The following is a 12,101-nucleotide window of genomic DNA, read 5'->3' on the forward strand; positions in this document are numbered from 1 at the left end:
GAGGCAGTTTGCTTTAGGAAGGTTGAGGTAATTTATAGAATTTTCAGAAATATAGCTCCTTGAACTGTTTTTTCCCCGCAGATTTTTGTTCTTGGCACAAACTGCAGTGGCTGTCTGGGGGTAGGTGACATTCAGAGCACTATTGAGCCTCGGAGACTGGATTCTTTAACTGGCAAAAAAATAGCCAGCCTCAGCTATGGGAGTGGCCCACATATCGTCCTTGCAACCACAGGTAACAGGAACTCCATGGACAGGTTTGAGGCTTATTTAGTAAGAAATAAGACCAGGCGGCCCTGAAATTGAGAGCAAACTTTCTGATTGAGCAAGAGTCGCCTGCTCTGCCCTGCGAGCTTGGCCATGCATTGGGCAACATGAAGTATGGCTGCACCAAAGTAGCAGGGTAAGGTTTAAAACACACGGGGTCTGAGCGCATGGAAGACGATGCACTCAGCCCTTCTGTGCTCGGTAAGTGTGAGTATTGTGTGAGATCTCTCCTGACGTCTGTGCTCGGTAAGTGTGAGTATTGTGTGAGATCTCTCCTGACTTCGGAGCTTAGGAAGCCTACACTTTGAACTTAGATTCCTGGGCTGTGAATTGAGAGACCAAATGTTGACTTTGCCATCCCTTTAAATCTTAGCAGTCCGTGATTCTTTCAGTAAGTAGTGGCTGATAGAAGTTTGCCCTAGTCGTATAGAGAAAACAGTCTCTTGGCTACATCACTAGAAGTAAATTATGCCCTTGAAGTGTACGACGTTTAAATTTGGGAGGGGATTCCAGTATAGAACAGATCATGCAGACCATTTCTTAATTAAAAAAAGAACTAAAGTCGGGGGCTAGAGGGATGGCTTAGCGGTGAAGGAAAGGTGAGGTCTGGTAAGGACAGGGACAAGTGAGGCAGAGGAGAGCTATAAGCTGTCCTGCTGTTGAGGCGCCTGCCTGCCTAGCCGATGCTCGGTGTGTCCTCTTGAGGTAGAGGGTTACAGTCAAGGCCCTGTGTAACTGAAGTGTAATCGATTTACTATAGCCTGGGACGGCAGAGGGACAGGATTTGCCTCTTCCTAAGGATTGGACAGGAGACTTTCTTACTTGGTGCATTCCAGAGAAGAAAAAGGAGAAAATTAATTAAACCATCCCTAAATTTGCAGCTGTCATGTTAGACTTAATTGTCTGGGAAGTTTCACGCCTTGAGTTAGAAGTTTGGACTGGAAGTATATTAAGGGTGTGACAGATTCATGCAGGTCCTTTCTAGAACAAATTGTCTCTACTGGAAGCCTGGAAGGATCACCAGAATCAGCTTTTCAGTGTCGGTAAGCCACACATGATCTAAGCCAAGCAGCTGTGTGGGGCACTAAGGCACTGTGGATGTGACAAAAGACACATCCTTGTGGCCTCTCCTTGCTGTTTTAGATGTGACCAGTGCTTCACTCCATTAAGTGCCTGCTACTGTCAGCTGAGCGGAGAGGTTGGTTTTGCACTCAAGGAAATCAGTGGAGGGAGCTGGGTATTTGCAGGTGGAAACTGCCCATGTGGAAAGTGAGCACCAGGGAGTGAGCACTGCCACACCTTTGTTGGGAACAACACCAGAGCTCAGTCCAAACCAACAATTTCCTGTAGTCTTAACACGTGAGACCCAGGAGAAGCAGCAGACAAGTGATTATTATCACGAGCTCTTAGAATATCAGCAAGATGACAAAAAAGAAAACATCTGCAGAGGAAAAAGGATCCACATCATAGAAGATTTGGAAAATACCCAGTGAACAATTATTAGCAAGTGAACCTTGATTGGACAAGCTCCATAGCAGTTTATATACCACAAAAGAAGAAAATCAAACTAGATGATCAGATAAAGTCACTCATAATACAACCTGGGCAATGTGACAGAAAATACAGATTATGTGAAGCATGTGTGAGATTCATTTATTCAAAGTGCAGAGTAAAAAAGCTAAATTCTTACATGCAAGGTGCACTTATGTGGGGCTTTTGGGGAAACGTGCTATGTTTTGGCTTGAGTAGTGTGTGGATTTATGATTTGTTATGCATAAAATGGCACATGTTTTACGATTTTTATAATTATATGAGTAATATGATAAATTTTAAAATCTGGTCATCTTACGTAAAGGAGTTAAGTAACAGCTTACACTGTCTTATTTTAGCACTTTATTTATTCAGAAACCAATGTCTAGCTATATTTTAACTTTATGTATTTCAATTCCATCAAGTTGCTTTGATGTGGAAAGCAGTTTGTGCTTCCAAATAGAGTCTCTCAGGAGTGAATTTGGAGGGCGGGCAAGCAGCCTTTGCAGCTGAATGTTGGTTTCCAACTGTGGCCCTCAAGCCCTGTGTTGTGCTGCCCTATAGAGAACCCTTGCTGTGAAGCCTACTTACTGTCTTTTGCTTTCAGATGGAGAAGTCTTTACCTGGGGTCACAATGCATATAGCCAGCTGGGCAATGGGACAACGAACCATGGTCTAGTGCCCTGCCATATCTCTACCAATCTGTCAAACAAGCAAGTCATCGAGGTCGCCTGTGGGTCTTACCATTCTTTGGTTCTAACATCTGATGGAGAGGTGAAGATAATCAGTATGGCTCAGACTCTTTCTTTCTTTCATCCTTCTCTTTTCAGTATAATCTATAAATTCCTTTGACTGCCCCCAAAATGTGATTGGCAAGGAAATTGAATGTCGTTGTCTTAGTCTGCTTTGTACTGCTGTAATAAAACACCATGACCAAAAGCACCTTAGGGAGGAAATGGTTTGTCTGACTTTCAGGCTGCAGTCCGTCATCCAGGGAAGTCAGGGCAGGAACTCAGGACAGAAGCCTGGAGGCAGGGGCTGAAGCAGAGGCCATGGAGGACGCTGCTTACTGTGATTCCCATGGCCTGCTCGAATGCGTTCTTATCCCTCCCAGGACCACCAGCCCATGGGTGGCATTGCCACCAGTGGATGGGCTGTGCCATAATACCATCTGATGGAGGCATTTTCTCTTGAGTTTCCCTCTTCTCAGATAACTCTATTAGTCAGCATTCTCTGAAGAAAGGGAACTTATAAAATGAATCTATCTATCTCCTATCTTATCATCCATGTAGATCACACACACACTCACACAATAGAATTTATAGACTGTGTAGGTTATAGCAAGAACAACAATGGCTGCCACCAATGGAAGGTCCAAGCACCCGGTAGTTATTCAGTTCATGGGGTTGTATGTCTCAGCTGGGCTTCAGTATACCCTGGGATCTGAAAGAAGGAAACTCTAATGCCAGTGAAGGAGTGGCCTTGGTAGTGAGGCAAGAGCAAGCAGGCCTACAAGTAAGCTTTCTTCTTCGATCTCCTTTATACCAGCACAGGCTGTGGTCCAGAGCAAAGGTAAATCTTCCTACCGCTAACCATCTGGGTAAAAGGTGGACCTGAGAAACTTCAAATGATTTAATCAAGGAAGAATCTCTCCCAGGGGTGTCTACCCATTTGTTTTAGTTAATTCCAGATTAGTCCAGTTGACAACCAAGACCCACCACACCCGGCTTATGCCAGGATGTCAAGTTATGCTGAGTTAAGCGGAGATGTCTAACTACCCACCTTCCTCAAGTTCAGCTTTATTCATGGTAGCAAGTTATTGTCATGGCAGTTTTATTATGATGCTTCCCTGTATGTAGTAAGGACTTCAATCACTATAAATCCTAAGAGGCCCCATTATTACTTTTTTTTTTTTTTGTTCTTTTTTTCTGAGCTGGGGACCGAACCCAGGGCCTTGCGCTTCCTAGGTAAGCGCTCTACCACTGAGCTAAATCCCCAGCCCCCCATTATTACTTTTATATTGCTGTAACAAATGTATTAATTGCAAAATACCAAGTCCCAAAATGTTGAAAAGTATGGGTGAGGTGAAGTAGGCATTTTTGTGCTACACGACGATTTACAAGCATTATAATACAGTCTGCCTGCATTGGAGATGAGTGGGGAAGCTCCCTGAGGGGCTGCTGGGAGGCCCTGAGTGCTGCTCAGTGTCCAGTGGGGACAGTTTGAGTCTTGTGCTTTGTTTACCAGTCTTTTCTTTCACTTAGGTATTTGCCTGGGGCTATAACAACTCTGGGCAAGTAGGATCCGGATCAACAGCTAACCAGCCCATTCCTCGAAGAGTCACTGGATGTCTGCAGAATAAAGTAGTTATGAGCATAGCGTGTGGGCAGATGTGTTCAATGGCCGTTGTGGACACCGGAGAGGTAGCAAAGTTGTTCCATACTTTTCTTTGCCTCCCTGATGTCACATCATCATGGCATGCTCTCAGAGCAGAATGGAGCTGCTGAGTGCTGAGCTTCCTCTCTCCCCAGGTCTACGTCTGGGGCTACAACGGGAATGGGCAGCTGGGCCTCGGCAGCAGTGGCAACCAGCCGACCCCGTGCAGAGTGGCGGCCCTGCAAGGCATCCGTGTCCAGCGGGTACGTCTCCTGTGGTGCAGTGTGCAGCGTGCTCGACCCCTGTTTCCTTATGCTCCCGGGAGGTTCAGCTGCTTTGATGTTTCTGTTTAAGTAAGGGTTAAAGCCTTTCCCTGAACTAAGGTGCAGATCTTCGGAGAGATGCTGTTCCTGTGGTGCCTGTGTGAGCGGTCCTGGGAATGTAGGCTTCATACACTTTCCTGAAGCGTCTTGGACAGCATATATACCAATAGTTTTAAAAATCTTTATGCCTTTTGGGCTATAATTCTACTCTTAGAGAATTGTTCTAAGGAACTGAAGAAAAAGTCTCTTATAAAATTAGTTAAGTCACAGCAAAATTAATTAATATATAATTAATATGCATTAATAGCTACAATTTTAACAAAGGAGTTTTGGGGGAGAGAATAAACAAAACTGGGTAAGATGAATGTAAGAAAAACTAATTTACTAGTCTGAGGGCAAATGAACAGTTAGCTAGATGGCGTTGCTCTCGAGGCAGTTAGCCTGTTAGCTCTCCTGTTAGCTCCTGCTATTCCTACACTGGGGTCCTCTGCCTTCTAAGTCCAGAGATTACAGAATGTGTCAGCACACCCAGATGTAAACCCTTGCAAAGGATTTTTAATAATAGGGAGAAAACAATGTAATGAAATGTTAGGTTAAAAAGATACAAGGTAGGGCTGGAGAGATGGCTCAGCGGTTAAGAGCACTGACTGTTCTTCCTGAGTTCAAGTCCCAGCAACCACATGGTGGCTCACAACCATCTGTAAAGAGATCAGATGCCTCTTCTGGTGTGTCTGAAGACAGCTACAGTGTACTTATATATAATAAATAAATAAATTTAAAAGAAAAAGATACAAGGTAGCTACATATGTATGCTACCACTTAAAAATATCTAAGTGCATATTTCTGTATCTGAGTAAGGAGGAAAAAATAATGTTGAGCCCTAATCACATTGAGCCCTGGTCTTGAAAGGTTTTCATTTTCCACAGTAAACATGTCTTCCTTCAACAACCAGAAGGAAGTATTAACATGTGTGTCTTACGTTGGGCTCGTTGGCATCGGCTTCCAGCACAGTATGGCTGCTGGAGAGTTAGTGCGGTGGGTGAGCCAGGGGCTGGCCACTCAGCTGGGCCTGCACTAGTTCAAAGAGTATTGGTTAATGTACACAGCCTTTCTGGGTAGACTGCCTGCTCTTTAGTTCTTAATCTACATTGTAGCAGTGACGAAACATTTTCTCTTTCTTGCAGACCTGAGATTTGTTTTTTTTGTTTGTTTGTTTTGTTTTTGTCCTTTCAGGTTGCCTGTGGCTACGCACACACATTAGTGTTAACAGATGAAGGTCAAATATATGCTTGGGGTGCAAATTCTTATGGCCAGTTGGGCACTGGCAATAAAAGTAACCAGTCCTATCCTACCCCTGTTGTTGTGGAAAAGGACAGGTAATGTGTACATTTCCAAACTACCTCGGTGGTCTTTAGTAATTAAACAGCACTTCAAATTCATAGTATAGAATTGTGGAAAATGACTCCTATCGTTAGGCTTGTCTCTAACTGGGTTGTTCATTCCCTTTTAAAAGTTGGTTTGTTGCCAGGCAGGGGTGGTGAGCTGCCTGGCAGTGGCTCATGTCTTTAATCCTAGCACTTGGGAGAATCCTAGCAGAGGTGAGTGGATCTCTGAGTTTGAGGCTGGTCTGGTCTACAGAGTGAGGCCCAGGCTGCACAGACCTGCTGTCAGCTCTCTGTATGTCATTTGTAGCTCCAGTGCTGCCCCGTGCAAACTATAATGACTGAACTGTCAGTAGCAATTCTGTGGGTGCCTGTCTCCCCTCATTTATTTTTAATCTCTAAAGAGAAACTGGCAGTGTTTGCAGTCTGCCTTCTGTAGCTTTGAGAGGTGATGGTACTTTGTGGGGAGCTAATCTCCTAGCTACTTATAAACACTGCCAGTTGGAAGGCAGGGCGACTTCGTTGTTCGAACTTCCCAACTGTCGCATGCAGAGGAGCAAAGTGTTAGAAAATGAGGACTCAGTTTTATGCACTGAAGTAATGGTCCTGCACTACTTCCCCTGTAATCCAGTGGTGCTGGGGCTCTAGAATTTAATGTGATCCCCCTGTTTATCCATGCAGTATTTTCATTTTGATTTAAGATGATTATGGATAAAGGGAGGACTAGCACTTAGGCCCTTCTTTTACCTTTTCCCTCTGGCATTCTTAATAAATTGCTATTTTTATTTTCATGCTGCATACATGGTTAATTTTATATAACCTATATAGATCTGTAAGAAAGAACTTTTAAGCTGAGTTTGAAAATAAGACCTTTGACTCCTCAAATGGGGAACAGGAGAGAGAGTGGAGGCTGAAGCTGGCACATAGATGCCTGAGGCTCCATCAGTTGCTGAAGTGGTGAGGTATCCAAAGAGATCAGTGAGGACAGAAGGACTGGCTTAAGGTTGTAACTATAGAAGTAAATGCCTCAGATGGCCAGCCAGCCAGTAGACACACTGAGCAGTGGTGCTAAAGGTCACATGGAGGCAGCAAGGACAGAAGGGTGACTCACCCACCCTTCCCCTGACTGCTTCCGCACTCACCTTAGCATCTCATCCTTCACTGACTTGAATCACCCTGCTTTCTCTGCTGAAGAGTGAGAGCACATCTTCCTGCTGGTCCACTCTGGAGCAGACTGTGGGCCGATAAAGTGGGGAAGAGAACAGGAAACAGAGAAGTAGGGAAGGGGAGTGATGGGGTGCCTGAGGGGTCACAGGCTCTGAGCGCCCTGCCCAGCGCCCTTGACTGGAACCCTGGGGTTTTGCCGGTGCACTTGTGCACTTGCTGGTGTCCACAGCGCTGTTTGGCAGTGCAGGGCGGGTCTTCTGAATGCATCCTCCTGCTCTCCTTAGTTTCTAGCGTTGTGCTTCCGAGCTTGCACAGGGTCAGGTCTCAGTTGCAGGCATGTGGCAAGAAAGAAATTTATAATCTGCTAGGACTTGTTCCATCCTTCCCTTCCCTTCATGGGAAGGCTCATTCATGGGTCATGACTCTCTTCTTACTCTCCTGGGGCTCCTTCCAGGGAAACCTAATTAGGAAGTGATTGTGTTTCGGGTGGGGCAGGGCTGAGTCTACAGTTGTTAGTGCCTGTTCATACAGAAAGAAAAATAAAATCTGTGTACATTGGATTCCCTGCTCAACCACAGGAAAAGCTTTTAAAGGGTTTGGCACATGTATTCTTACGTTTACCCCATAAAGTCATCTTATAGCCAGCAATGTAAAATTAGCCGAGCCTTGAACTTTTGATAATGCTGTGGCCTCTTGAGGTCTTTAGGAGCCCATTGGATGGTTACAAAACCATGACTAGGAATTGGATTCTTAGTCTTTTGTCTCATAGAATGCCAGTGATAGTTAAGATGTCTGAGTGCTTAACAAAAACAAAACAAACAAAACAACAACAACAAAAAACTCTTTCATTAGCTGCTTAGTTATCTGTGTGTGTGTGCGTGCATGTGTGTGCGTGTGCGTGTGCGTGTGTGTGTGTGTGTGTGTGTGTGTGTGTGTGTGTGTGTGTGTGTGAGAGTCCACTACAGTGCCTCTTCAGCCAGGCAGTACCAAGGTGCCTTAGCATTCAGGGCACTCATTCCAGGGCCATCTCCAACTCCTCCTCCTGTGTTCATCAGCTACACAGAAGATGGGGCGTAGATGGTAGGACCCTGCTCTGGGTCCTCCCAACTAGCCCCCAATTTTTCTGCTATGCACATCATCCTTAGACCACTGTCTTCTTACCTCCCCTCCTTGTGCAGAGCTCTCTCCCACTCACTTGTCACATTAGCTAAGGACTGAGCTCATGGGCCTTTGTTCTAAGAGACACTGTGGTTCCTAGCAAACCCCATGGCTTACTGGCCCCACACTGGGTTGTCTGTTCCAGTGAGAAGCTCCATCAGTGCCTTTCTCCTGTCTTACTATGCTTCCCTCCCTCTGCCTGTAGCTTGGCTATAGGTTTTTCTCTGCCTCATAGGCTCTGTGTTCCTCTGACAAATCCAGAGTCTGCCAGGCCCAGTAGCTCTCAGGCCTGCTGTCTTACCTCCCAGAACTGGTAGACTGCCACACTCTCTTTTGCTGCTTCTCTCCTGGTGGAGGCTGAGCTCCCACAGTCTGTCCCTTGGGATGTCTGTTTGAATGATGTTAGTCACTGAAGAAGCTGCTCTTGATGCCCCAGTCTTCTGTATCACAGTGCCTCTGGGACAGTGGCTGCTTGGTAGCCTGTACCCTGTCTATACATTGTGCATTTTGCTCTTCCCACATTGTTTTTTTTTCCTTTAAAAATACAACAAAACTGATAAGACTATAAATGATTTGGCTTGTACAAACTACTGTTGCCTCAGAGCTAGTGTTGCACCCAAACCAGGATGCTCTGATGACTGCCACTGAGGCTCTTCTGTCTTCTGTGAGGTGGGGGCCTGCCAATACATCGATGGGAGCAGTGGGCATGCTTTTTCTTCTAGTAGCTGAATTTCTTTGGCTAACTTCACCTGTTTTCCATATCTGTTGAAAAGCATATACTTAGTAGAAAGCCAGATTCTTTGGACCATTTCCCATTGTACAGGGCCATTCTGCAGAGCACCAGATGTGGGAATCAGCTCCTTGATCCAACCACACAAATATTAGAAGAGATTAGGCAAGGTCTATCAACCCAAGTGGATGGCTCAAATGTAATCCCTAATCAGAGGCATTTCACTTAAAGCTGCACAGTGGTAAGTTAACTGCCAGAGGCCCTGGCTTTGTCCTGCACAAGCCCTGACCAATGAGACTAAAAGCCCAAACGTAATCTCTTATGCTAAATCTCCAGGTATGGATCTGAAAATAAGTTATTTAACCAATCTAAGGGGTCAGGATTAGTATTGTAGCCACAAACAGTCCCACTGACATTGCGTGACACTGTAGTTCCCTGTTTTAATCCAGTCACTCATTTTCCTGTGGTTTGGCTGACCGACCGTCTGTTTCTGTTTGTTTCTTTCATTCCTTCTGTACCCTCCTTTAGCTCAGCACACAGGCACACTTTATCTTGTGGAGTGAGCTTGCCCAATTGTAGAAGTGAAAAGAAAGGGAAGGAAGTTCTGATTTTGCCCTTTTATGGCAGCAGCAGTGTAGAGGCCCTGCTGTGCTGATTGCTGCATCAGACACTGCCCAGCACATGCAGGGATCCATTCAGTATATTGCATCCTTTTAGTGTGCAGAAGGCCCAGGAGCCACTCTGTATAAGACATCCTCCTGGCATGCAGAAGTCCCAGGGTTTATCTCTGGCATTAAAACAAAAACCATTGAGTTCCTTGTACAGAGCAGAAGCCAGGGTGACTTTTCAGCCCTCTCCTTTTAAAGTAACTGAAGGTTTGGTTTTGGTGACAGAGATGAGGCCAGGGTAGTTCTCCTGCTGGGCTAGTGCTTATGTATAGAACCCCATCCCACCTTGAGTTTTTATTCATTGATCTACGTTAGATGATCCAGGTCATTACCTAATTAGTAACGCCTTTAAGGATAAAACATTGCATTTTTTAAACTCAAAATCAGATGGCATATATTTTTAAGGCCTATTGATAATCAATAGATCCTCATGTTATGTTACTAAAATATGGCTCCAGCATTTGGTGACTGAAAGTGTTGGAAGTGGGGTATCCAAGTCTTGCTTTGTTCTTTCTGTTCCTTGGCCCTACCCACTTCTGTCAGCATAGTCTGGGTCACTGGCAAAGAGATGGCAGCTCCTGTCCTCCTGTTAATCATCTCTGTGGTGTCTGCTTGTGAATTTAGAATCATAGAGATTGCAGCCTGTCACTCTGCCCACACATCTGCTGCCAAGAGCCAGGGCGGGCACGTGTACATGTGGGGCCAATGCCGGGGCCAGTCGGTGATCCTTCCACACCTCACCCACTTCTGTTGCACTGATGACGTGTTTGCCTGCTTTGCCACCCCTGCTGTCACCTGGCGCCTTCTCTCCGTGGGTAAGCTTGTCCTTGTCCACTTGGGACAGTTCTGAGAATGAGGACCATGACATGTGACCTTAGGACTTCTTTGGGTACAGGATCTATGAACTTCTTTCTGGGGGCCCTTGGGAAGGGAACTAAAACTACTGGGAACCAACACTAATACTAATTACAGGTAATTTGATTTGATTGCTTTTTAATTGAAAACTGTCTTTTATTTTTATCTAGAAGCAGTCTAGATATTCAGACATCTTAAATTTAATTCAGTTAGTGAAATAGTTGGAAACATTTTTGGTTTTGACAAATTTACAATGATTGTTCAAAGATGTGAATCCATGTCTAGAGGCGAAAGCCTGTGCAGCTTTCAGTTGTCTGGGGGAGTCAGCGTTTCCTGAATGCCCAGTGAGTGGGCGCCTCCTTTTTGCCTTCATGTTCAACTGTCTATGACTGAACCTAGAAGCTGTGTTGCTTTCTCTTAGAACCCGACGACCACCTCACTGTGGCTGAGTCTCTGAAGAGGGAATTTGACAACCCTGATACTGCAGACCTCAAGTTTCTAGTTGATGGGAAATATATTTATGCTCACAAAGTCCTTCTCAAAATTAGGTAAGAGTGGGCCATAGGCAACAGTGCCTAATGATCCCTGGGACACATATGGTGGGCAGACAGCTGGCTCCCATTCATGTCCTCTACATGCATGCTGTTGTGGGTGTGTGTCACACTAAATAAATGTTTAAAATAATTAGTAAGAGCTCGTCTCTTTTGAGGAGTGAAATTAATTCATTTATCAATCACTTCAGGTATTCAAGGGAACTGTGCCAGGCACTTGAGTGATTAAGAGGCAGCTCTGTTGAGGCTGTTTGTGCCCTTAAAGCACAAAGTGTTAATGGGAGGGAAGGATATGAGACAAGATGTGGAAAGCAAGGTGGGCCACAAGTACTGGGTTTGTTCAGGAATAAGCCATGGAAGCTCTGGCTGTAGTTGGTTGCTAAGTGTGTCCTTGTCCTTGGCCAAGTGCTCTGATTTACTTTACTGCCTGGGACCTGAATACAGCCATGCAGACAGCCCAGAATACAGCCTGCAGACAGACAGCCCAGAATACAGCCTGCAGACAGACAGCCCAGAATACAGCCTGCAGACAAACAGCCCAGAATACAGCCTGCAGACAGACAGCGCAGAATACAGCCATGCTGGGGAAAAGAAAGCTGGGTTAGGGCAAGGCTTTTCCAGACCAAGGAGACCTGGGTGATGCTAAGACAAAAATGTTTTAAATCACATTTATTTTTTTAAAGATTTATTTATTTCATGTATGTGAGTACACTGTACCTGTCTTCAGACACACCAGAAGAGGGCATCAGATCTCATTACAGATGGTTGTGAGCCACCATGTGGTTGCTGGGAATTGAACTCAGGACCTCTGGAAGAGCAGTCAGTGCTCTTAACCGTCTGAGCATCTCTCCAGCCCTTAAATCACATTTATTACATTTATATTAATTTATTTTAAAATGTAAATAAATAACATGTATTTATCTGAGTAGTAAATGATATTCACCTCACCTTAGCTCCATGTGCACAGTCTGTGACGCCATCACCCTATCATCAGAGATCCCATGCCCCACACTGAGCAACCATTGATTGTTCTTCCTGTCATCATACACACTAAGCACTTTCCAGAAGCTTATATATATATAATTATATAGCATCTC

General features: G+C 45.0%; 1 protein-coding gene across 18 annotated transcripts in view; it reads left to right on the top strand.

Annotated features, from left to right (window-relative positions):
• Window positions 1-12,101, top strand: part of Rcbtb2 (RCC1 and BTB domain containing protein 2) — a 44,638-nt gene that overhangs the window by 24,208 nt on the left and 8,329 nt on the right. For all 18 annotated transcript variants that reach the window (XM_063274145.1, XM_039093171.2, XM_063274146.1 and 15 more), the window contains 7 exons: window positions 82-232; window positions 2,402-2,568; window positions 4,059-4,217; window positions 4,326-4,433; window positions 5,727-5,869; window positions 10,223-10,413; window positions 10,875-11,001. In XM_063274145.1, the coding sequence (XP_063130215.1) occupies window positions 82-232; window positions 2,402-2,568; window positions 4,059-4,217; window positions 4,326-4,433; window positions 5,727-5,869; window positions 10,223-10,413; window positions 10,875-11,001 (1,046 nt within the window). The remainder of the gene's footprint in view (window positions 1-81; window positions 233-2,401; window positions 2,569-4,058; window positions 4,218-4,325; window positions 4,434-5,726; window positions 5,870-10,222; window positions 10,414-10,874; window positions 11,002-12,101) is intronic.

This window comes from Rattus norvegicus, chromosome 15, assembly GCF_036323735.1.
Source record: "Rattus norvegicus strain BN/NHsdMcwi chromosome 15, GRCr8, whole genome shotgun sequence".
Lineage (NCBI taxonomy): Eukaryota > Metazoa > Chordata > Mammalia > Rodentia > Muridae > Rattus > Rattus norvegicus.